At 44.8% G+C, this 26,003-nt stretch overlaps 1 protein-coding gene across 3 annotated transcripts in view; it reads left to right on the plus strand.

The window, feature by feature from the left end:
* The window catches only part of alpha-Spec (alpha spectrin), a 165,912-nt gene that overhangs the window by 81,981 nt on the left and 57,928 nt on the right, over positions 1 to 26,003 (plus strand). For 2 of the 3 annotated variants that reach the window (XM_065426522.1, XM_065426521.1), the window contains exons 22-28: positions 8,021 to 8,155; positions 10,757 to 11,017; positions 14,943 to 15,134; positions 15,598 to 15,834; positions 16,641 to 16,822; positions 21,904 to 22,003; positions 22,896 to 22,937. In XM_065426522.1, the coding sequence (XP_065282594.1) occupies positions 8,021 to 8,155; positions 10,757 to 11,017; positions 14,943 to 15,134; positions 15,598 to 15,834; positions 16,641 to 16,822; positions 21,904 to 22,003; positions 22,896 to 22,937 (1,149 nt within the window). The remainder of the gene's footprint in view (positions 1 to 8,020; positions 8,156 to 10,756; positions 11,018 to 14,942; positions 15,135 to 15,597; positions 15,835 to 16,640; positions 16,823 to 21,903; positions 22,004 to 22,895; positions 22,938 to 26,003) is intronic. The other variant, XM_065426523.1, reaches the window with a different exon arrangement.

Below are 26,003 nucleotides of genomic sequence, written 5' to 3' on the forward strand. Positions count from 1 at the left end.
CATTCTTAAAGCTGCAACTTTAGAATTCCATAACTTTGGCTAAAGTACAGATACAAACATCCAAGTACTAACTTGCAGTATTTGAACATCCAGGAACACACCTGCTTCATTTTAGCTATGTTGTTGCAGTACATTTTTTGCAACTCACATCCCAATTTTTTAACGCAGGAAGAATTGTAACTACTTCCGTTATTAACCTCAGAAAAAAAATCTAATTAAATATCTATAAGCAGCACACAAGATTGGATGTGTCCTGAAAGTTTCATGTGTGTAGAGCGAGTATCAAAAATGGTTATTCTGGATTCCATGTTCGCTCATATTTAATACTGTTTGTTTTTTGTACTTTTCTTAAAACACAAATTTTGGACTCCATGTAATATCCTGGCCTCGATATCTTAACACCAAGAACAGATAGCACTAAAGATATTTTTGCAGAACAGAGCCTAATGTATACTCTATGCAGTATACAGTCGACTCCCGTTAATACGAAGTTCACGGGGACCGCAAAAAACTTCGAATTAAACGAACTTCCAATTAAGCACAAAACACAAAAAACAGCACTTTATTTGTGGCGAAATCAAGTATTTTCTCTAAGAAAAATAGTCGGTCATCTTGCTTTGCTTCTTCTTGCCGAATCGCGCTGCTGAAAGCAAGTTCTGCAGGCTGTAGATGTGGCGGAACGCTTCTTCTGCGTTACCTTCAGCGGCAAAGAAGCGCTCCGCGAGAGCAAGGCCCGCAGCTACATCGGCAGCCTTATGTTGAATTTCAATGGCAGATCCAGATCAAGTTTTTCTGCTCTGTATGGAGCAATCTTATTCCAATGGCAGAATGGGAGCGTGAGCTGTGTGTTCCAATGGCAGATTGGGACCAGCCGCTGATCCCGGATTGCTCCATGAAGCAAAAATATTTTCTCCGCCGAAATCGGCAGATTTGACCGGAAGTCCTCGTAACGTATTTCCTTCACCCGCCTCTGCTTCATGTCACAGTCGCCTGTTTCCGGTCGCGGGCAGCTATGGACGACATGGGAAACGTGGACGCCGCTTCGCGCCGTGCGATTTTGTTTGCGCTCCTAGACAGCTCCGACTCAGACAGTACAATTTCCAAGTCGAGTGATGATTCTTCTGACACGGACAGTGAAATGGGGTGGCAGGTTGCGCTTCCAAGCGCTTCCAAGCGCTTGTTCCTCTCTCTGTCCTAGCGCCCTCTCACTGGATTTTCCTGTACTAAGTGCCCCCGCGGGAGCACACGCATTCCCTTCGCAGATAAGGTGTGAGCAGATGAGAGCGATCTCAGTCGGAGCGACGCGCTCCGTTCGTGATCCGGCCGAGTGCTCGCGATCTACCATTGGAATTCAACATTAGGTTGCGGCTCGCCTTCAACATCATCGTCGCTTTCCTGGGTCACTTCCTGGGGCTGAATAATCTCTACAATTACGATATCTGTCAGCACACCGCACGTTTCGACCGCCTTGTCTACGGTGATGTAATCTTCAAAATTGACGTCCCCAAGAGCATCACCAAAATCAGTGCCGTCAAGCTCGCTTGTTGACGCTTTCTCCGCTGAAATTTCGGAGGCATCCTCCGAAGAAGCTGCCACAATACCGCAAGCCCTGAAGCAGTTTGCGATTGTTTCTTGCTTCACACGATCCCATGCTCGCGCCAACATGTGGATGGCACTAAGCAGGCTCACTTCGTACTTTGTGGAGCTATCCATACACAAAATCATGCGCTCGAGGAGATGCCGCCTGTACAGGACTTTAACATTCTTGATGATGCCTTGGTCCATTGGCTGCAAAACAGCCGTTGTGTTTGCAGGCAAAAATGCGAGGCGTATTGCACTCAAGGCTGGCACATTCACGTGAGCACTGCAGTGATCGACAAGGAGCAACACCTTGCAGTTCGAAGCAGCAAACTTGCGGTCCAATTTGCTTATCCAGCTCTTGAAGATTTCGGCCGTCATCCACGCTTTTTTGTTCGCCTCATAGTCCACAGGCAGCATCTTCACGCCTTTAAAACATCTCAGCTTCGCGGCTTTCCCGATCACAAGTAACCGACATCGTTCCGTGCCAGTCATGTTTGCCGCGATCAGCCCCGGCAATCTCTCCTTGCTGCGTTTGCCCCCAGCACAGTCGTCGTCCTTGAATGTCAGGGTCTTCTCTGGTAGAAGCTGATAGAAGAGTGCAGTCTCATCCGCATTGAAGATGTCTTCCGGTCTGTATTCGGCGAGATATTCACGCAGCTTTCCGTCCTTCCACGTGGCGCATGTTTCCTGGTTAACGGACGCCTTTTCACCACACACGCTCTTGAAAATCAGGTCACGGCGATCTTTAAAGCGCGTCAGCCATCCATCTGACGAAACGAAGTCATCGATACCCAACATTGCTGCAAGCGTTCGGGCTTTCACCGCAACGATGTCTCCGCTGAGAGGAAGTTTGTTGCTTCTGGCCTCCCTAATCCAAACCAGCCGAGCCTTCTCCAACACTGGGTAAGCGCCAGTGCGCATTCGCTTCCGAGAAGTCTTGAACTTGTCGTTCTGAAATGCATCCATTATTGTGCGCTTGTTCTTGATGTAGTTTGAGAGCGTGTTCGGCTTGATCCCGTACTTCCGCGCTATGTCTTGTTTGGCGGCACCTCCCTTCTCAACTTCCTTCAAAACCTCGACTTTCGTTGCCAGGTCGAGCGTGCGATAAGAGCCACGGTTTGCCATGGCTATAAACTGTGCGACCAGGTACAGTCAATTCCGAATCACCCGTGGAACAACCTAGCCTACGAGCTACTCGCACAAAGGCGCTCGACCAACACACGCCTCGACATACGCTGCGCACGCTGCAAAACTAATCTCGCACAATCTCGCTACTGCCAGTATGCAGCGCTGTGTGCACCTATGGCACCCGCGTGGCCTCCGCGATCAGCTCCGGCCACGTGCGGCAGCCGCGCGTGGCCTCCGGCGGGAGCCGCTTCGCCTCCCGCCGGAGTTGATCGCGGAGGCCACGACAGCCGTAGCAATGAATAATCGCGCCGCTCCAAGAAGGATGGCGTTGCGGGCGGCTGCGGTGGCGATGACACCAACGCGGAGCACGGAACTGTTGCAACACTTGAAAAATTGCACATTCTACCAAAGAATGACGGTCACCTTGAGGATCCTGGCTGAAAATTAACTTCCAATTAAACAATATTACTGGATGAGGACTTAGAATTACCGAGTGATTTCTTCTGTAGGATTACATGCAAAACTGACGGGACCAGCACTTCACTTCTAATTAACCGAAAATTCCAAAACGGCTTCGAATTATCGGGAGTCGACTGTAGCAAGCAAATTTTTTTGTTTTCACTTTGGAAATTATTTTGCTACAGTTTCTGCCACATAGTCGCCATATATTGTGGGTTTGTATTCAATAGGCTGTAAAATATCTTTTAAGGGTCAAATAAAATATGTGCTTTTATAGCTTTTATGTGCTAGATAGCATTTATGCTATCTAAACATGCCTTACAAATGATCTTTTATTGTGCCATTTATTTTACATTGTGGTCTTAAACAATGGAAGTGAAATGTAGGTCAATTAGTTTCTACAATAAACAACAACAAAACTAATTACATATTTGAAATCAGCTCAGAAATCTTAATAAGACTGCAAAGTTTCATTAATATTGTTATGCGAACAAAGGATTAAGACTGGAGGCTATTTACAAAGTATATTTACAAAAGGGAACTGCAGCGCTGGCCAGTTCAGCCGACAGCCAGAGAGCATTCGTCGTCTTCGTCCGAGCGCCCATGTGCATCGGCCACAAGAAACACGCAATATGCATGTATAAATATTGATGAAAAAGAGAATGACACATTATTTCAATAGCAGTATCCCCCCTTAAGCGGGTAAAGGTTTAACGAGGTTTTACTATAATGGCCTAGGCAGTGTGGCCATGACAAAACTATGCCACTGGCCGTTGTGGTAACGGGCCGCAAGCCAACGTGGAATGCTCGTCGCTAGTATATTTATACAGATGACTCATTATGCGATTGGTCCTGAGGTCACCCGTGTGGATCAGATTGATGGCTGCTGAAGCGCCGTGAAATTCTTCGCTGCGTATCCAACATGATCTGCATGCCTATCGGCGGCAATTTGGCTGTTCTTGGCTTTACAAAATATGCGCTGCTAATGTTTTTGATGTTGACCCAGACAAAGCTTCTAACGGCCCCGGCCGACGTGATGCCAGGGGTTGTGTGTGCTATTCCCGCGTCAAGCTGATGTCGGGGAGCGCTTGCAATGACAGTCCACTACAGCGTCAGCCGGGGCGATCCGTCGGCTGTGCATTCAATGGTCTCTGCAGGGAAAACAAAGGGAAACGCTCGCTTGGGCGGCATCGACCACAAGGGGCTCCGCGGCACATGCGGCATGTGGATCTATGATAATCTATTTCACTGAATATGTTAAATATTTGATAAATTGAATAGTAGATATTCAATTCGTGCATTGAATTAGTCGAACGTTCACTGTTCGATTTGATATGGGGATATTCGATATTTGCACACATGGCATCAAGAAAAGATATTTAACGTAATTACTAATTATAGTAAATATCTTTCTTGATGCTATGATTTTCTGCAACTCTATTTTCTCTTGCACAATATCATTCTCTAGCTTAGGCATTTATAATAGATTTCATCATTCTTAATTTATTTGTTACTTTGTAGTCAACTTTGTGATACTCATTTGCATTTTGTAATGTTAACCCTTTGACGGTTTTTGCCGTACATGTACGGCGGCAGTTTTCTGTCCCGCAAGGTCTTCGCCGTGCGGGTACGGTTTCGACCCTCTGTTTGAAATTTCGCGCCATAATGACGATGCACGCTTACTGGGAGGTGCTACCTTCTTGGGGAGATAAACAGAACTGACTTCAAGCTTCAGCGCGTCGCGTAGACTGCGGACACACCCCTTTTGCGGTTTCGGTTTCGCCGCGTGATCGCAACGGAGGCACGCGAAACGTCATTTTTCTCTTTGTCGGCACTCTTGCAAATGCTGTGGAAGTTGATTTCTATCTTGATTGGCGCTGCTCTTAGCTTGTTTATAACCGCCGCTCGCGAGGTATTCTCGCTATCAGCGGCAACGCGCTTTCGCGGTTTCGGTTCTGCCGCAACGGAGGCGCGCGAAACGTGATTTTTATCTTTGTCGGCACGCTATCGCAGGGGCGGCGGAAGTTGATTTCTATCTTGATTGGCACGGCTCTTAGCTCGTTTATCGCCGCCGCTCATGAGGTATTCTCGCTCTCTGCGGCTGCGCGAAGACTCGCGTTTCAAGGAGTACCACACTCTGAAATACTATTGAACATATTGCAGTTCTGAGTGATGCCGACATCAAAATACTGTTCCCTAATTTTTTTTACTATTTATTCCCGACTTTATACATCTTGTACATTCAATATCCGCAAAAAAATAATTTGACCACCCGGGAAAGTTTTTTTCAAAATAATTCGACCCTCAGAGGGTTAATTTGTGCTGCATAGTTATACGTAACATCAAATATATTTCTGCTCTTCTCCCTTGTAGTATCTACAGTCAGTCCAATTTTTCGGGTTACCTACTGCGAAAATGCGTGTAAAATCGAGCAGTTTGAAAAAATGAATGCATGCGTTCCACTGCCCCCCATGAGCCAAATGGCCACAACCAAGTCCAGAAGAGCCCTGAAGGCCTGCCAGTACAATTATTAGGCGTCTCTGTGCTCATACTGTGACAGGCGACGGCGGGTGCATGCATGTATAGTTAAGGAATAGGTTTTAACCCTTTGAGAGTCGAATTATTTTGAAAAAAACTTTCCCAGGTGGTCAAATTACTTTATTGCGGATCTTGAATCTAGAAGATGTATAAAGTCGGGAATAAATAGTAAAAAAAATTAGGAACAGTATTTTGATGTCGGCATCCCTCAGAACTGCAAAATGTTCAATAGTACTTCAGAGCAGTACTCCTTGAAACATGGGTCTCCGCACAGCGCCTTATCGCAAAAACCGCAAAAGCGCGTTGCCGCAGAGAGCGGGAATACATCGCGAGCGGCGGTTATAAACAAGCTAAGAGCAGCGTCAATCGAGATAGAAATCAACTTCCACCACCTTTGCAAGAGAGTGCCGACAAAGAGAAAGATGACGTTTCGCGCATCTCCGTTGCGATCGCGCACCGAAACAGAAACCGCAAAAGGGTGTTACCGCAGTCTGCGCGACGCGCTGAAGCTAGAAATCAGTTCTGTTTATCTCCCCGAAAAGACAGCGCAAATTTCAAACGCTTCTTGTAAGCCCTAAGAGGTGGCAGCACCTCCCAGTGAGCACGAATCGTCATAATGGCGCGAAATTTCAAACGCAGGGTCGAAACCGTACCCGTATGACTAAGACCTTGCGGGACAGAAAACCGCCGCTGTACATGTACGGCGAAAACCTTCAAAGGGTTAAGTCCCGTGACAGTGGTCCCTTTGCACTCTTGGTGTGCTTCACTACAATATATTGCACATGCTTGACCACGTAACACAGCTATATTACGGTAAAACTGACTTTCGGGGACAGGCATTGTGCAACGTTTTAGGGATCTCAGTGCTCATACAGTGACAAGAGAGAAACGGCAGGTGCACACATTTATAATTGGAAAAAACATGTCTCATGACAATGACTCCTTTGCAATCTTGGTGTGCTTCACCGCACTACATTTTGTAACCTTGACTGCTTAACAACGCCGTATTGCGGCGAAGCTGACTTTCAGGAACTGACATTGTGCAATGCTTATAGACCCTTGCCATGCCTTCCGCGCTTCGACGCCATCAGCATGGGTGACGAAGGTAGAGTCAGCGCCATTGCCGACAGTATTGAATCCTTAAAATGAAAAGCACTGCACTGAATAGCAGGAAGCTTGATAGCAAATGGCGGAACAGCTAGGCTTAATGACAGCACAAAGCGACTACTATGGCTGCCAGTGGATCGGTGTGCAAGAGCGCTGGTTTGAGGCTGCGATATAATCAAAATGGCACCGGTGGTGGCTTCAATTAATGCCGCTTCGGACCTGTGGTCATGGCAAAAAGTCCAAAAAGAAAAAAAAAACAGATGATGAAGGGTCTCAGCATCCAGAAATTTCAGGCGTCCTTATACATTGGCTCTATGAGGTGCGTGGCAGTGCCACAAATGCATCCGAATTATCAGGCGTGATGTCCAAAAAAACGGGCATCTCCATGACTGTAGTCAATGACAGATTATTTATTTATTTGTTTCATTTTTTATTTTATTACATTAGCTTTGTCATTACATTCTATTCCACTTTAAATTTTTTCACACGAGGTCTTACAGACTAGTGCTTTGACACTTGCTTTTGTATGTTGTGAATGTTCATTGTTACAAATGTATGAATGAACTGAAACATTATTGTGAGTACGTTACCAAGCACAGTTCTACTGTACTTAGTCGTTATGCTAGCAAATCAATCATGTAAATATAATATGTTCTGTTGAAGATGTACCATAAAAATAATGAATTTCCTTACCACCAAAACCAACCTTAAAGGGGTCCTGAAGGCTGAAGCACTTTTTTGAAATTCAAAAAACATGTTCAAGTAAGTGCTGTACCTGTCAAGGAATATCTTACAGAAGGAATTTCTTTAAATCGCCTATACGAAGAGTGCAATGTTTCTTATCCCATTCTCCCTCAACTCATTTATTCTTTGGGGGTAGCGTCAGTAACCATGTCCCACCTATGATGTCTGTCACTAAGCTTCAACTTTTTTTTCCACATTGCATTCATGGTAACCTCTACTTCGGGTCATCACGAGCAGTGCCACCTGAAATGCTGAGAGTGGGAGCTACACTGTGGTGTTGCTCCCACCAACATTGAGAATCTGTGGTCAGGCCAGGCATAGTTTCCTCTAAAAATAATTAGAGGGAACTCTAGCGCTAGTGTCTACAGAAGCTGGAAGTATTGAGTATGAGAATAATGGTTATCCAGCATGGGAATGATGTCTTGGAAAACAAGCTTATGTTTGGGAGGGGGGTCTCTTGCAGCAGCAAGAAGCCCCTATTGTAGATCAAGCAGGAAAGGAGTTTGTCATGGCCTTGTACGACTACACTGAGAAGAGTCCCCGTGAGGTGTCTATGAAGAAGAATGATGTCCTGGCATTACTGAACAGCAACAACAAGGTTAGTACGTCTGATTCAGTGTAATGCTTAATACCAGGAGACTACAAGGCAATTTGGGCTATCAGTAGTATATCTCAGTTATATTTAAGTATATGTTTTGGCTGGGGACGGGCTGGAATGTCGAATTAAATGTTTGCAAGTCAGTAGGAAGCAGTCAGCACATCACTACATTCACTTTTTCATTATATTTGCCACGGTAACCCAGTGGCTATGGCATTGCATTGCTGAGCTTGTTTTCAGGCTTGATCCCGGCTGTGGCGGCTGCATTTTGATGGGAGTAACTGAGCATGTGTTGGTGGGCTAGTTGGTTAAGCATAATTACAAAGACGGCGCCGAACAAAACACACGAAGAAGGGGAACACGAGACAGCACGTAGGCTGTCTCGTGTTCTCGTGTCTCGTGTTCGTAGGCTGTCTCGTGTTTTGTTTGGCGCCATCTTTGTAATTATTGATGGGAGTGAAATGCAGAAAAAATGGCAGTGTACCATGCATTGTATGCCTAGTAAATAAACCTAAGTGGTCTAAATTAATCCAGTGCCCCCCCACTACAGCATGCCTCATAATCAAATTCGAACCCCGGATTGCGAATATACATATTTTTTTTTCAGTTACGGTATCTGAACAGTCAGGACAGCTGAAAACACATGTTAGCCGCACAATTTCTTTTTGTTTGTTCCCCCCACTCTCTCTCCTTCCTTTTTGGGGGGTTTTTGCATGAAATGTGGGGTATCGTTTAAGAACATTGGCCTTCATGCCTTCACTTTGTGAGCCTAGTTCCAAGTCAGAATCTATATTCATCAATTACAGATCAGGCTTTTGGTCATGTCCTCTGCCTATAACATCCCTGATGCCTCCACCGTTGCTTGCAAAACTCGTATGTTTTTTTCCTTGCTTTAAAGCACGGAAAATACTAAATGATGAGAGTAGTTAATTACTTAAAATAATGTTGTGATGTCCTTCCACTCCTTTTCCATTTAACTTAAACATTCCAGTGCAGTGATCTTACAGAAGCCAGGAGTAGCTGCAGACATGCTGCAGGACCTTACAATAGCTATGTTTTGGTAGTTTTTTGCTGAGCATTTGTTCAGAGCTCAAGAATTTGGCAGATTTCCTTTTTGGTTGTTGCATTGTCTTCAATGCATCTAATTAATTTATTGAGCTTTCTTGATTAATCTCACACCTTAATTGCATTGAAAACGCGTATATCAAAAGGACAAGTCATCTTCATTTCTTCTATTCTTAACTGCCAAAGTGGCTTAGTGGCTATCGCATTGCGCTGCTTCTGGGGTCTCATGTGTGTCCTCAGGACAAAGGAACAACAACACAGTAGCACAAACTCGCAAGGGCATTTATAGCACCTTTTATACACCCATGCCAGCTAGCTGTATTATTACCAATAAAACATGCCGATCCAATTTTTTGTGGCAACGTACATGCTGCATGGTGATATTTTTCGGCGTTTGAATAAAGCCCGCGAAATATGGAGTAAAACCATGTGACTGTGCTCGTGCACTATCGTATTGTAGCGCTCTCAACTGTGTGTTGAGCCTATCACTTATCAGGCACGATGGCACTTCCTTTCTGTGTGCCACCGCCAAAGGTGCTGACGCACTGTGAAGCCAATACCTAGAGCCGTGGCCACTCACTTTGCCACAGTCCGCGCGCATGGTTCTTTCACACAAATCACAGTTGAGAGCGCTGCAATACTATAGTGCATGAGCTCAGTCACGTGGTTTTATTTCATATTTTGCGGGCCTTCTGCAAACGCCAAAAAAGATCACCACGTTGCCACAAAAAATTGGATCGGTCATTTCTGAACTACAACACAACAAAATGCACTTGGTCCTACAGTGGATATTAAACATTTTGCATAATTTATCTTAAAGTATTTTTTATATTCCACTTGATCAGTTAATTAACTAAGGAACGCCACGTGATGGGCCATCTATACGCTGTTGGTTTCATTCAGCTGCAGCTAACCACTTCTTTGAAATCCTTTGCACAAATTGCCTGAAACACCCTGTAGTTTATGTGTGTGTGTGTGTGTGTGTATATATATATAATATATATATATATATATATATCTCAGTTGGTGGTAAATGTCATATTCACTCATGTAAAGGTGTAGGGTATGGATTATACACAAGTCGGGCCTATGCCGAATTGCCGATGCTGTGTACTGCAACTGCTAACTACTCATAAAATTTTTATAGCATTAATATATTAGGAGTGCTTGAATAGTCAATTTTTAAAAATATAAATTTGATTATTAAAGAAAAATGACCTTCAGTGATCAGGTTCCAAATATTTTCTGATTTCTTAACAAAGTGAAATATAGTTTGTTTGCAGTTCGTCTGGGAAAAAAAGCTTATTTACATTATTTGATGCATGCATGTTAATGTTCAATGCATACACTATTTCGATCCTGTCGTTCCTTCATATCATTTCACATCTTATGGACCATAACTATATTTGGCAGCTGTGTTTTGTGATGCTGACAGTTGTAAAATGTGTGCCAATGCACTATTGTAAAAAGCCAGCACATGCATTCCTGCTAAATTGAGTGCAGATAATGAATGTGGAGTGGCTTGCTTCTATACAGGACTGGTGGAAGGTGGAGGTGAATGACCGGCAGGGCTTTGTGCCAGCAGCCTATGTGAAGAAGGTCGAGGCTGGCTTGTCGGCAAGCCAGCAGCACCTAGCAGAAGGCAACAGCATCGGTGCACGCCAAGCACAGATTGAAGCGCAGTATGGCAACCTGATGGCCCTAGGTCGCAGTCGTGTTGACAAGCTGGCTGAATCCTTGCGTGCCTACCAGCTGGTGCGAGAGGCTGCTGAGCTTGCCCAGTGGATCAAGGACAAGGTATTTTTTTTACAGGCTTAGTGCAGAGATAACATCTGATTTTATCTTTAAGCTGAAGATATTTCTGGCTGTTTTCTTTTGCAGGATGCCAGTTCCACATAGGTGACCTGCATTGTGATGCCATATATGTTGTTGCCTCTATTGTCACAGACTTAATGTGGATTGAATAACTTGGTGACAGAAAGGGGCTAGAAAAAAAAAACAAAGCTATTGCTTTGTACAATCATTGCTTTATACTTCAGGCATTACCATAGCTTAGCCACCTGCACTAGCATAAGCAGTTGGAGAAACACAGGCATTTGTTGGCACATCTTGGTTCTTAGGGAGTATCATGGAAAATTTGTCACCAGCTTTTTTTGCAAACAAAACGAGAAAATTATTTACATTCACAAAATTAACTTCACAGACACTTTCAAAAGTTTGGTACTTTGCAGTTATGTGACTAAATGTTTCTTTACTGCAAAAAGCTTGTTTTCTTAATAAAGTAAACATCAACTTATCCGATTCCTCCAAATTTGATTTCTCTATTAATTTAATCCCCATCAAATTTCCCAGTTGGCCATTTGTTTTTTCTATCGTGAAATTGGCTTTACAGGATAATTCAAGCTTTACTGGTTGGCGCAGATGCATGTGATTCAAATGGTGACCATAATATCTGCAGTGTCTATCATAGCAGTGCTAGAGCACAGTAAATGCACTGGAAGGCACGTTTTCTTCTGCTGAAAACACCCGTTTTCGGTCTGCCCTGGGAAGGTTTTCATGCAGAAATGGCAGCTCGCAATGAATGATTACCGTATTTACCAGATACTAATGCAAATCTTTCTTCCAAGAAAATTTGTCCAGTACTGCTTCCCTGTGTGGTGCGGTGGGATATGAAGCCAAAACTGCATTTCCAACAGCCTACCATCAGAGACAGCGCCATTGCCATGAAAAGGTGGCAACAGAACAAGTTCTCATGTAGGATGGCAACAATTATGCACAACCTTTTCTCTTTGATAAGAAAAGCTGCTAGTAATCCAGAAAACCCGCTGTGGTTGCTTAGTGGTTATGGTGTTTGGCTGCTAAGCACAAGGAGGTCGCCTCATCAAATCTTGGCCACGGCAGCTCAATTTCAGTTGGGGGTCAAAAGCGAAAACATCCGGGTACTTATTAGATTCAGGTGCACGTTAAAGAACCCCAGGTGGTCCAAATTTCCGGAGTCCCCCACTATGGCGTACCTCGTAATCAGAAAGTGGTTTTGGCACGTAAAACCCTATAATTTAATTTAGCAATCCAAAAGATGCTTAGTTTATGGGATAAGCCAGTGGAAACAGTCATATCACATGTTTTAGGCATTACATAGAATTGCATGCATTGCAGGGCAGGCTAGTGAAATTGTTAGTGTAGGCATAATCCATGATCTCATTTGCAATTATTGTGGAGTCATTCAATAAACGCTGATTATCAAGCGCACAATGGATGGTACAGAGGATGACATGTGATCCATATTCAGTGGTAAAATGCCGTCAGAGGGTGACGATGATGGACATCAGGCGTAAATAAATTTCCATTTTGTGAATGTAAGCTTTGCAGTTTTTTTTTTTTTTCGGAATTAAGGGCATCCTTGATTTTTCTTGTTAAAAAAATGGGGTTGGCATTATAAGTATACTTTTAGTCTAGGAGCTCTCATTTCATCTCTACATTGTCATTAGGATCTCTAATGCCATTTCTATGTTAGTAATTTACAGTGAACGCATAAAAAGTGGGTGCATATTGGATTCAGGGCCTTTTCAGAATTGGGTAAATAGTGAAATTAGCAATAATGTGTCTGGGTATGTTTTTTTTGTTTTGCTTTCTATTTAATTCAATTCACTGGATAACCTTTTCAATCACAAATTACATTCTACTGTCAATAAATGTGTGAAATTTACGTACTTTTATGCCAAGGTGCTGGAGACTCCATAGAAAGCAACTCAAGGTGGGATGAGAATAACTCTGGATTTTATAGACAGCTATCATAATTACATAGGAATTAATTATTCATTTATTGTACAGTCTGTCATGCTATGTTTCTTCATTAAAAATAATGAATCACCCGCTCGAATTACAAGCACAGGTTAATTATTGGGTGGAAGCATTGCAACGATGGAAAAAGTTTCGCACTTGCTACCAAAACGCCCCATTTCAAATGTCCCGTCAAACACGCTAGTGCCTTCACCAAAGCGGTCGTCTGAAGCAATAAAATTCACTCAGTAGTGAAATGAGTGTACTTTAGGAAAGCAGAATTTTCAGTTTACTCAAAGCTTAATGTTCGTTGTCTATTCCTTGCAACCACTGCACAGTAATGGCAAAAGTGGCATCCACAAACGTGTACGCCGTGACTGAAGGGGTTAATTCAGTCACTTACATCTGTCCCATAAAGGTCGAATTAATGGAAGTTGACTGTACTGGTATAAACACATGTTTTTCTAGCTTTAATTATTCTGCAGTTGACAGACTTCCAAGAGCGAAATGTGAAAATGTTAGAGATTGGCCTTTGATGGGAACCACCTCGACTGGCATAGGCACTACAGTCCTAACTTCCAATACGAATGGTTCTGTAGCATGGCAAATTAGGCCTGGAGAGAAGTCTGAATGTGACATCTCAGAATGCTGTCTTAAACTTTGTTGTGGGCTTATTATAGGTTAGTATACTTGTTGCTCTGTTCTTGTACTTTTCTTGTCCCAATTCAAAAAGTGTGAAGTGTTGTTTTTGTGACATTTGGCAAAGTGTGGTACCAAACCGTTTACTCCAATAACTTGGCCTCAAGAGACAGTTGTGTGTGTGTGTGTGTGTGTCTGTACACACACACACAGTTCACTCTGGTTACAACGAACCATGATAATCTACAAAACAAGTCTGTTTTATCCAAAGTCCGTAACATCCGAAACGCCTCACTTCCAAAACTTTGGTTGCAATGTGTAACAACGTTATTGCAAAAAGTGAGTGACGAACGTCCAAATTAAAAAAAAGAAAACAACAAAAAAAGTCGCAGTTTCACTCTTGGGACAAAGCATCAATTGCAATAGCAAATTAGTAGACAGCAATGCAAAGTAAGGATAGTAGTTTTATCAGCCGTAGAAAGTTGCAAATATTCACCTACTAACTAATTTAACAACCACGGTGTCACACACGCACAGGTAAACAGATGAAAACATCTCACTCGATGACCGCGGAAAGTTGCTGTCAAAATGTTTGAGTGAGGAAGCGCAGTAGCAACAGTGAGCCAATTGACCTTTGCGCTGTCTTTTGCTTCAACGCAAGCTAAATGTCGAAAGCACAGCGCATACGAAGCTACCGGCACTGGGCACACTTTGTCTACATTGCAGATGGCTTTTAAGATATGGCGCACACGCGGCTGTGCCGTAAGCAGCAGCCGCCAAAGTAGAACCCCTGCCTCTCTTCTCCGACACCTCCTCCTGTGCCTCGAGCACAAAAGAAGACTACGCGCTCCCTCCCTCCTTCCCTCCCTCCCTCGCACGCGATATTGAGCCGCGATCGTCGGCTGACCCTCGCAAGTCACTTCAGCATATGTCGACCCGGCAAAAGTCCGTTTTATACGCCTGATTTTTACAAAAGATTGTTTATAATTCTGTCCACTGTAGCTGATAGTTCGTTGTAGCACGGTCTATTGAAATCAAACTTCGTTGCAAAATGAGAATAGGTAATAAAATAGGTAGGTAAATAGGTAAAATAAAATAGGTAGAGCAAACTAAGGTTGAAATATAGTCCGTTATATCCCAAAGTCTTTTGTATGCGGGTCCGTTGTAATGAGTGTAGACTGTATATATATGTTTACTCCAGACTGATAAGCCAAATTTGTAAATTCTCTTTGAACCTAAGGATTGTAACTTCCACTGTGCTTCGGAAGTTTTCTTGATGAAAATGGTCATTGTTTGAATGCAGGAGCAAGTTGCCCAAGTTCAAGAAGTTGGTGAAGATCTTGAACAGGTAGAGGTTCTGCAGAAGAAGTTTGACGACTTCATGTCTGACCTCAAAGGCAACGAGGTGCGGTTGGGAGAGATGAACAACATTGCCAATAAGCTTATGACCCTGGGCCAGACAGAAGCTGCTGTGAAGATTCAGACACAAATTGAGGTAATCCTCTTTCAGAGATGAGTGTCACAATTATTGTGTTGTATTGTGGCTATTCAAGAAGAACGAAAAGGCTGTTGTCATCTTTCCACTGTGTTGCATTGCTCCATGTGCTATGAAATTTCAGTTGTGTTTAGATAATGGTAGATGAACACACAAAAGTGCGAAAATAATAGCATACTGCAAAGGTAGCGTTACTAGCACTGAAGTCTCCTGTTACATATCCCAATGCTATCTTTGCTATCTATGTTTGGGGTTGGCGTAGATGTAGCCTTCTGGCTGAATGCCTGCCTTGGCTGCAAGAGGTCATCATGAGCTGAACACCCCTTGCTTTCTTCAGTTATGAATTTTGAGCCACAGCACTTTGACCAGCAGCTGTCTAAGCTGGAGAGGCAGGCTCTTATAATGCTTCGAGAGCCTGTTGTTAATATGAGAGCTTGTGCTAATGGCAAGCTTGTCATTTCAGGACCTGAACCAGAAGTGGCAGCACCTGCAGGAGGTGACGCAGGAGCGTGCTCAGCAACTTGGCTCTGCCCATGAAGTACAGCGCTTTCACCGTGATGTGGATGAAACAAAGGACTGGATCCAAGAAAAGGATGAGGCCTTGCTTGCAGACGACTGTGGCAATGATCTTCGCAGTGTCCAGACCCTGCAGCGCAAGCATGAGGGCCTCGAGCGCGACTTGACTGCTCTGGGAGACAGAGTGAGTTACTGAGCCTTCCCGTTTCCACACGAGTTCGTGCAGTACAGCTCTAACAATTCGCTAGTCTTGTTCAGGGCTGTTAATGAAAGCATAAAATGTTCTGTCTTTTTGTTAGTCTTGTACAGCTTTCATTGCTGTGTACACAAGAGGACGAGACTACTGTTTTGCTTGCCACGCAACAAGTTTTTTGTGTATGTTGGCTGTTAGATGCCATTTTAGTGATCTTACTTAATAAAATGAAACTGCATTGATTGTAAATGGCCATAAACAAGCTTAGACCGCATGCAGTCAGCAGGTGAGAATCTGAGTTGCAGCCCTTAGAAACATGCTCTCACACAGGGGGTTTATCCCATATTTTTAATTTTTTTTAACAGTCTCACTGAACACTTATCCTCACACCCGCATGTGCTTAGCCTCCACAACCCCCTGCAGAAATGCAAATGGATCGGAGCCCTATGCCACAGCAGTATTGTTGCCCGTTTTTGATTTTCAATCGCTCAACGCCCAAAATCATGGTGTCTCCGTATGCCAGCTTGCAAAGGAATGCCTTACAGCCGGTGGTGTCTGGTTAAAAGTTCATATCGCAGAAAACTAGTGACATTTGTGGGCAGTAAAGCGACAGGTTTGATGGCACCACCAGGAAGTGCAGGCACAAAATCTTAACGCTTGGAGCCATCTTTTCCACATAGCAACAGTTCTATACTTCCGTTGTAAAATTGTGAATTTGAGGAATTGATTGGGGAAGTAAGAATCCATGGGTGTGTAGCTTTCGGAAATTACAGCTGTACTGCTTTCTTCTGTTGTAGATTCACCAGTTGGATGACACAGCAGCACGCTTGGTGAACACACATCCAGAATCTACGGAAGCTATGATTACCAAGAAGCAGGAGATCATTCAGGAGTGGACCAGGCTGACTGCCAAGGCCAAGGCACGCAAGGAGAAGCTGCTCGACTCCTACGACCTCCAACGGTTTCTTGCAGACTACAGGTACAGTAGCTCGTCAGTCTGACATACCCTGGACTCTTCTGCATTATGCTTTATCCATAAAGCTTTATGGCACTGCTAGCTTGTGTCCATCAGTTCTTGCTTGCTCTGACTTTTGACTGAAAACTGGAGTTTTTTGCAGCGTTTCTGTGTAAACAAAATGAGTATGAATTTCGTTGTTTCATTTCATAGGATATTACTAATTTAGCCACCTTTCAGCTATTTTGGTATAAAATTTTCTTGTTCATATATAACTTATCCTCTTCTGGCGAAGACATTCAAGCAGCTTGTCGGCAGACCTGGCGAAAAGGAAACTAGAAAAATAAGCTAGCTTGCCCTTCCTTTTCTAAGTGAATTTCATTAAACTTTGTTTTCATGTCTTAAAGTACAGTTACTATAGCATTAGAATCCAGAGGAATGGAATGAGATAGAAAGAAGGCAGGCTCTGACTGCTGTATAAGTACGGGCCTTTAACATAGTAATTACAAGCTAATTAATGAGACTTTGTCAACTTCTCTAATAGCTACTACAACTGGTGCAGCACGACCTGTGTCTGCCTATGAGGCCTAAATGCAAAGTCAGAATGGACTTGTACTTGGCAGGCTGTACATGTACTGGCAGGTACTTCGCAAGTGAATTGCATTGTATACTTCAGATGAATTTTAAAGCGATACCCTGTGGCGCAGAAAATCCGGCGGCGGCAGGGCTGTTCAGGTGTTGACCATGAGCAAACATTTTCTACCAATCATAGTGCAGTGCGGCACGTTTCTACCAATCGCAAAGTGGTGCTCGGTTCCTTGCAGCCCCACCAGATGGCGCTCAACTCCACGGCAGCGTAAGCCCCCTGAAAACTCAGCTCCAGGCACAAAAAGACTCCTGCAAACGCCAATGGGCCGAGCACTTCTCAAACGCCTTGGCTATACCGAACAAATTAAGACAGTGGCAGCAACAGCTAACATACGGGATGAGATCCGCAGGCAGCTCAGAGTGAACTCGATACCGAAGAACATGGACCCGAACTTGCACGAAGGCAGGCGGGCAGCACGTGCAGATTACAGTCGCCGACCGATTTTCCGGACTCCAAAAATTCGGACATGCCCGATTATTCAGTCAGCTTCGCGGCACCGCCATTCTCCCCATAGACCATAATGTATAACAACTGCCGAAAGTTCGGACACCTCGCAACCTCTTGTCTGATTTTTCGGACACTCTTTGACCCAACTCGGTCGAGAGCACCATGCACCGACTCAACCCGGTACATGGTTCGACTGGCTGAACGCCATTTTTGTTTTGAACGTAGCTTCCTTGGTGCCCCACGAAGTGGTGCTACTGGAAATTCCCGCTCATCATCGTTTCTGCCTAGTTCGATAGAGTGGCTCTGCAGCAGTTCCGGTTTCAGCTTAGTAAGCCATGTCAAGACAATCCAGCAGCTGTTTGTTTCTTCGCGCGCGACGCTGCGAGCAGGCCGCGTTTTTTCGTTTGTGTGACTGGTGTCGGCGCGGTGGTGTTTGCTTTGCGTGCTGTGTCGAGGTTTCGGTGATTAACGCGGCACACGGAAACATCGCGTCAAGTCTCCAATGGCGCCGACAGTGCCCGCGCAGACTGCGCTGCGGAATGCCGGCAAGCGGGTGCCGGGAGGCCTAAAAGATTTGTCGCCTTCCGATGTGCTCCCTACCGACGCGGAAAATGTTCTGCCGAGACTTGCGCAGTGGTTGCATTGCGATTCCGGACACCGTCTCATTGACAGTTTCACAGGTGCCGACACTGCTGTACTGACATGCGCAGAACTCGACGACGGCTATATCATTCGTCAGGTTTCTGCTGCACCGCCGGACGATGACCGAGTTGGAAGTTGACGCACCATGTGCTACGCTGCCGTCGCCTGCGGAGCGTGTACAAGCAGTGACTGTGCTTTCAGCCGCCTATAGTGACCGTACGACCCTCTCCGAGATTCAGGCTTGTCTGACTGCGCGTAAACGGAACAGCGTGCAACGGCGCATTCACGATTTCTTCAAGCCTACTGCCGAGCCCGAATAAGTGCGTGGAAATAAAGGATTTCATTTTTTTCCCTTAATCTGCTTTTTCGGACACCTGTTTATTCGGACATTTCCGCAGTCCCCGTGAGGTCCGAATAAACGGTCGGCGACTGTACATCCAAAAATGACATGGTGTACGTAAACACAGCCGTCCAAGATACTAAACAAGGATGCAGAGTGACCACGGTCATCAACGCAAACCATTGCGAAATCACAAGCGGCTCAATAAGCCAAAGCACCATGACTGAAGCTGAGAAGCTGCCTGTTGCTCTAGCAACGGCAGAGGGCTTCAGCGCCGGCAAATCTCTAACCATTCTGATTTTCAAGATGCCTGCCGGCATTTCCTGAACGATAGAATAAGCCACCACGCACTCTGTGTACTCCTCAAGATGACAAGTGGCGTATCACATCGCACAACACAACCACAGCCAATCCAACACAATATACTGTGGGTGCCAGGACATGCAGGAATAGTGGCCTCATAGCCGACGTCTCGTGGTTTTCAGAATTGTCGATATCATTGACTGCACAAGCTCGTACTTTGAGTCTTGCAAACTTTGCAGCTTCGTCTCAAGCGACACAGCTATGCCCTTTGTCGGCGCACCTACTGCTGCTTCCATGGTGCATTTCCACTCTTGCTGAGGAAGAAAGGGAGATTGTAGAAAAGGAGGGCAGGCACAGTTCGCTTCTCACTTTTTCTTCCCTTTTTTTTTCTTCCTTTCTTTTTTCTCTCTGGACCATGGCTGTGGACGCTTATCAATGACGCGGACGCAAAGTAGCAGTTGCCATCTTGTGACACTCTGTGCCAAGTTGCGATGCTCTCTCTGGCTTTCACAATCAGCGCTCTGGCGAGAAGCGCTGGATGGTAATGGCGGCAGATACGAACTCGCATAGGCAAACTTTTCACCCCATCTCAGTTAAGGGTAACTTAGCAACACAAATTTCACGATTGTTCTGCATGGAAAACACTGCCCAAAAGGCAGAATTTCGATTGCTATATCTGATATGCGGTGAATAACATATCATTGTGTTTTTTTTTCTCATAGCCCTAAGGCATAAGTTGATGCGCTGAAGTCGACTCATCGTTATAACCAATATATACCATATTTACTCGCATAATGATCGCACTCGCGTAATGATCGCACCCTGAACTTGCCGCAGCGATATGTCATGTGCCAAGTCTAGCTAATAATGATCGCGCTTACCATCTCTCGAATGCTACGCGAACGACTCGTCTGCACGCACCAAACATTCTTAAGTAGATGCCTCATTTCATTACTTTCATCACTTTCCGCACTTACATGGCAAAAAGAGATACAACCAAACTTGCCTTTATTATGGGTAGGCTTTATTATGGGTAGGCTTTATAATGGTTGTGGTCAACAAAAACAAAAAAGGCGCCTTTCGATTCTTTTCATCTGCACTCGTGAGCACGCAACAAATCGCGCGCGGCAATGATAGTAGCCGCGTTTACACTGATACTTTAAAAGTGTACCCTATTCATACGCCAACGCTTGTAACACAGCTAAGATATTCGCCTACCCTTAGCGGAAACGTGCCGTGTTAGGATAGTAGTGGAGACAGATGCCGCAGTTTCCGCAGCACGCCTGCCATGGGTTTCTGTCACTGGCAGCTAAGCGTGCCCATCTGTTTCTGTCCCTTCAAAGTGGACATGGCTACGTTATTGCCGCATACTTGCCGATATTAACGATATTATTCATCACTGATACGGAAGAAACTGTTTCAATGCACGTAATGTACTCAGGAGAAGAAACAAAAAGATTGCGTTTGGCGCGTTCGGCTTGCTCCGCTGGCCGCCATTTTTGTTTTGGTGTCCCGCACCCGTATCCCGCAGCAAACGCGGGATGCGGCAAATTCAGGGGTGCGATCATTACGAGGGTGAAATTTCCCGCGAAAAAAAATTTTTTTTTTTCGCGGGAAATTTCACCCGCGTAATGATCGCACCCCTGAATTTGAGTAAATACGGTAGTTATGTGGGGTATCGTTAGAAGTGGACTGCACAATACCAGCGTCGTGATGAAACGACGAGAATAGTTGAGATGCTACGCATTGATCACGCACGTTTCTACTTAACGCTCGCAATATTCAAGTGAATATGTCATGTGCTTTACGTTCAGTCATTGTGGTACTAAGATGATTAAGTTATGAAGCTGCACATTCTTGACATACGGCAGTCAATTAGGTACATGCAAGTGCAGTCGCCGACCAATATATCGGACACCGATAATTCGGACATGCTCGGTAATTCCGACAGCTTCGCAGCACTGCCAGTGACCCCATAGGCTTACTGTATAAAGACAGCCCATATTTTGCACAGCCGCCAGCTCTACATTCAGGTGTCCGGGCTCTGTCCATGGCTGTAGCATACGCCAACTCTACCTCCACTATCTCCTTTGGCAACCTTGACGAGACGTCAAGTATGGTCTCGAAGATTAGATGCTATATGGTAATCCCCAAGACCTTGGGTGGGCGTTGGTCACAGCACTGCACCTCGGAGATTTAACTGCAAATGCCAATTTTGGAGGCTTTGCCTGAAATGTGAGGTCGCATCAACATCGCACTCATCCATTCTGGCACCACTGCACAAGGCCCGCTCTTGTTTGTTGAATCTGCCTTCCCAACAGCATTCCGCCACTCTGTGATTGTTTGTTTAGTATGCATTCCAGACAGCGCTCTGCTGGTTCTAAGAAGTCTTTCTCATGACGTTATTGGTAGTGCACTTCAAATGGCACCAAGTACTCTCACAATCCGACTACGCAACTGAAGAGCCTGAACTGCCGCCTACCACAATGAGGTTAAATGCAGACATCATTGATGACCTGCTAGGCTGCGGTGTGCCGATTCCTGCCATCGTTACATTTGAAGACTGCAGACGTCAGCAGCGCAGTGCCGTCGTGTGTCAAACTGAACAATGACAAAACAATTGAGCAAGTTCTGCCATTGTCAAACTGCGACTTTAACTCAGATGATGATGTGCCTCTGCACAAAAGCAGTTATAGCTTATATGTTTGGGCTTTACATTTGCAGAGACCTAACATCATGGATCAACAGCATGATGGCTTTAGTGTCCTCTGATGAGTTGGCAAATGATGTGACTGGTGCTGAAGCGCTCTTGGAACGACATCTGGTGAGTTTTGTATTTACCACCTCCATAAGAGTGCTGTAGGAATTTTTTGCTGAGACATGCCATCTAAGGAACCTGTAGGTTAATTAATTGCCTTGATTTCATTCAGTATTTATTCCTTTCATGGACTGTAGTATCAAGGTGAACCGTTCTTCAGCATGCATGTGTGATGGAGTTCAGCTTTTTTTTCTTTTCCTCCTCAGTGAGGTGGCATTTATAGCACTCATGTCAGTAAGATTTCTGCACAATTTTTGTGTAACTGCCACGAAAAAGTCATGGCAAGGTCTTTCGAACTCCTGCAAAAGCCTGCAAAGAATAGTCATCTTAATATTGATGCTTCCTTGCTTGTACAAAATACTGTTGCGTTGAATGCCCCTTGGGCTATTTAGGTTACCTGCCATCTGCCTGCAAGCATACTTATTGAATAACTGGGGTTTCATAGACATAGCCAGAAGATTCTTATTGAAAGCATCTGCTCTGACCACAGATGCTGTCGCTTAGAATCTTCTGGAAAATAGTGACTTTCCTTCTTTGCTTATGATTCAGCAATACTTGGCCGATTCTTCAAGTTCTGGTTGTGACACAAGACGTGTGCAATGGTCATAAAGAGCTATTTTCGTTTGTATGCAGTTTACGTGAATTGTTAAAATTTGTAGTACTAATCTATGATTAATTAGTTTTCCGTTATCACTGTTGCATTCCTATGCAAAACTGTGCTGCTTTGTTTGTTGACTGCTCTGATTTGCAGGATTTGGGAGGTGTTCAGTGCTTTTGTTGGTTCATGTCCCACAGCGACGTTCCTGTAGCCTTACTGTTCTTTCTTTTTTGTCACATTCCTTTATTCTCTTCTTTTTTTCTTTTCGTATTCGTCACGTCATTTTCTCTCTCATGACAGACGTACCGCTCTGAAATAGACGCCCGGTATGGCATACCTCAGGTACATCCACTGCTCTCTTCAGCATTCTCCGCAGAGGGTGAAATTTTTTACAAGGAGTGCCTTTTCGATGTGCTTACTTACCCTCTTGTACTTAAGTTCAATGTCGTGCTCTCTGCAGGATGGGCTGTCCCATTGCTTTTCCTATAAAAGGCTGTGCTAAATTTGTCTCTCCGCTATGGCTTTTGTTCCCCAGAGTTCCTTTCTTTGTTTATTCCTAATGTGTGTGTGTGTGTCAGCTTTCCTTTATTACTGTGTGTGCGGCCGTCGTGTGCTTTACTTACTACTCTTGGCTCAAGTTGTGTTCTCTGTTGCGCTGAACTTGCGGTCATGTGCTGCATGAAAACTGGCCGGCCCAACTGGAAATCTGCTGAGCACCACATCATCAGCTGCAGAAGTGATACCTTTCTGTGGAGATTTTTGTGAACTGTTGATCTTGCTTTAGAAAAAGCATGGTCATGTTATATTTCCTAGCCCTGTTTTTCTTAGCACTAATTTGTAGTGCAAGGTATTGCTGTGTGGAAAAAAAGCTAATGAGTCATTCTATTGGATGATTCCCACCATCTGCAAAATAGAACTAATATAGTACAATGTGCTGTAACATTTGTGTAGGTCATATTTTTGTCTTTTTGCTTCAGTGCACCCCATTTTGTTACAAAAGCTGTAAGCTGCTAGTAGCATTGGCTGAATGCTTGAGTAGCCAATTTTAATGAGTAAGTGCTTCAGATACCTCACCCTCATATTCTTAAATGTTGTGCCAACTTGATGCTCCATTTTTCAGAATGTAGACAGCAGAGCTGTTTTTCAACTGAAGTTGCCACTGTGCTTCAGTAATGTGCTGTGGCAATTGCTGAATTTAGTGACCATGCACTGTCTGAAGCTACTGGAAGGCACTGTAGTGGAGGGATGTTTCTCGAATAACTTCATAATTAGAATTGCCTGGGAATGTCGTTTTTATGCAGTGTCTACTTTAGTCCTGGTGCAGTGCTGTCCTACATAGAACTTTGAGCTTAGAGTTAAGGCCCGTTTGTGAATACGGGAGTTACTCTCGAAAGAAATGTTTGTGTTTTGTATTAACGTGCCATGCTCAGGAACGATGCTACCAAGCTAGGTGTTCTATGCATCAGATATGCATGAACTTTTTGTTTGTAGCTTCTGAAGTAAGAACACTTGCAACATTTTTTGCAGCACTGTTTTCAATTGTGTACTTCTGTAACATACTTCATCGGTGCAAGACATTATCTGTTAATGTTTCTGTTTCTGCTGCTGCTTTTATTGTCGGTTAACATTTTAACCAGAGTGGCATGTTTGTTGTCTGGCTTTGTACCACATCTGCACTGCTGGCAGTGTTCACAGCCCTTCAAGTCTGCACAGCATGACTGGAGTTGTGCCATTTTGCACTGCATTTTATGCTGTCAAAACCACCATGAGACACCTCAGGGTGCTTGCCTCTAAATGCACCTTTTGAAGGACTTTAATTGTGCATTTTTGTTTGTTCTTCACAAACACCCTAAAAGATTTTAACTTTTTATTTCTTTACGACATTGTGTGTAAATTAACAAGCTGCACAAGGTCACAGTCTGGCTTCGTATCTTTCTAAATTGTTTTTTTTTTTGTAGCCATGCCAATTCTTCAGCTTTGTATGTTAGATATGGTTTTTCACATCATAAATATAACATAGTTCTCGACATACCATTGGCATAAAGCTTCCACATGTTGCAGTACAAGTGTACCTGCTGACTTGAAATAGAAAGTCTATATTCTGCTGCAAATGGGTCGCAAGCCCCAAGAGTAGCGTTGGCCTGGCGGCCTGGGGCACAACTGGAAGCATCCGAAGGTCCTGGCAAAGCATGAGTCGACTGCTAACAGAACAACTTGTTTATTATAGCATCGCAAAAGAGCGGCCGGTCAGGTCGACCGTAGTGGAGAGACGGGAGAGCACGTTACTCGACGGAAGAAATCGGAGCCTCTCTCGACGTCCGGGGGCAGCTGCTTTTATACTCTCGGCGTCGAGGGCAAGAAGGAACGGCTCAGGATGGGACGCACGTGACGGCGGGGCACGGACACATTGAGACAAGTGACGCATCCGCTGGGCCGGCGCCGGTCAGGCCTCCTCGCTTCACAGTTGGGGAGCTCCTTCCCCGGCTGCCGCGCTTTGACAAGCGTGGGCACCAACATGCACACACACTCACACACACACACGAAGACACGTGGCATTGAAACATGCCTGGACGCGCTTGGCAGGAAGCGTTACGGCAGCGCTGAACGGGCCAAATTGTCCGCCGCTTTGAATGAAGCCCCGGCATCTGTTGCATCCGCGCCGGCTATACCGTGCGTTGTAGGCGAAACGTAACAGACCGCCCCGCCGGGAGAAGGAGATCCCGATGGTCAGGGGACTGCATCCGCTGTCCGGAGGGATGTCGCTTGATGATGCTCATAACCGAAGTCGGTCGTCCTTCGGAGTTTCTTGAGCGCAGCGCACAGTGAAGGCCTCGTTCTCACGTTCAGGTTCACACAGGACACTGCAAAGTGACTTCGGGAGAGTTGCCATTTTTGTTCTCGTTCCCAGCAAGCGCTAGAACTACGCCGAAACTCAACCGCTCAGTCAGCAAGCATGACACAACCCTCACTAAGCCCTGCCAGGCTCTTTCCCCTTTTATACTACTGCCTAGTTCCTTACAGTAGTCTAATAGCATTCAGTACGCATCCACAAATGGGAAAATTGCACTAGAAAGCACGTCATCACTTTGAAACACTAAACAAAAGCAATATGTTAAAAATCCTGCCTCAGGAAGAAAACATCAGTAACAAACAACTTTGAGGCTGATTCCTACGTTAGGGGCCTCGACTTAAGCCATCGGCATTACCGTTGAGACTCCCCTTTTTGTAACACACCTCAAAGGAATGTTGTTGCAAAGCGAGGCTCCAGCGCAGGAGGCGGCCATTTGTGGAAGAGATGGTCTGCAGCCATTGGAGAGGGCAGTGATCCGTCTCGAAGCATGTGAAGCGAAGACCGCAGCGAGCGACTGTACACCAGCTCAGCTGGCGAAAACCCCGTAGCCGCATGCG

The sequence above is a fragment of the Dermacentor albipictus genome, chromosome 1, assembly GCF_038994185.2.
Source record: "Dermacentor albipictus isolate Rhodes 1998 colony chromosome 1, USDA_Dalb.pri_finalv2, whole genome shotgun sequence".
Classification (NCBI taxonomy): domain Eukaryota; kingdom Metazoa; phylum Arthropoda; class Arachnida; order Ixodida; family Ixodidae; genus Dermacentor; species Dermacentor albipictus.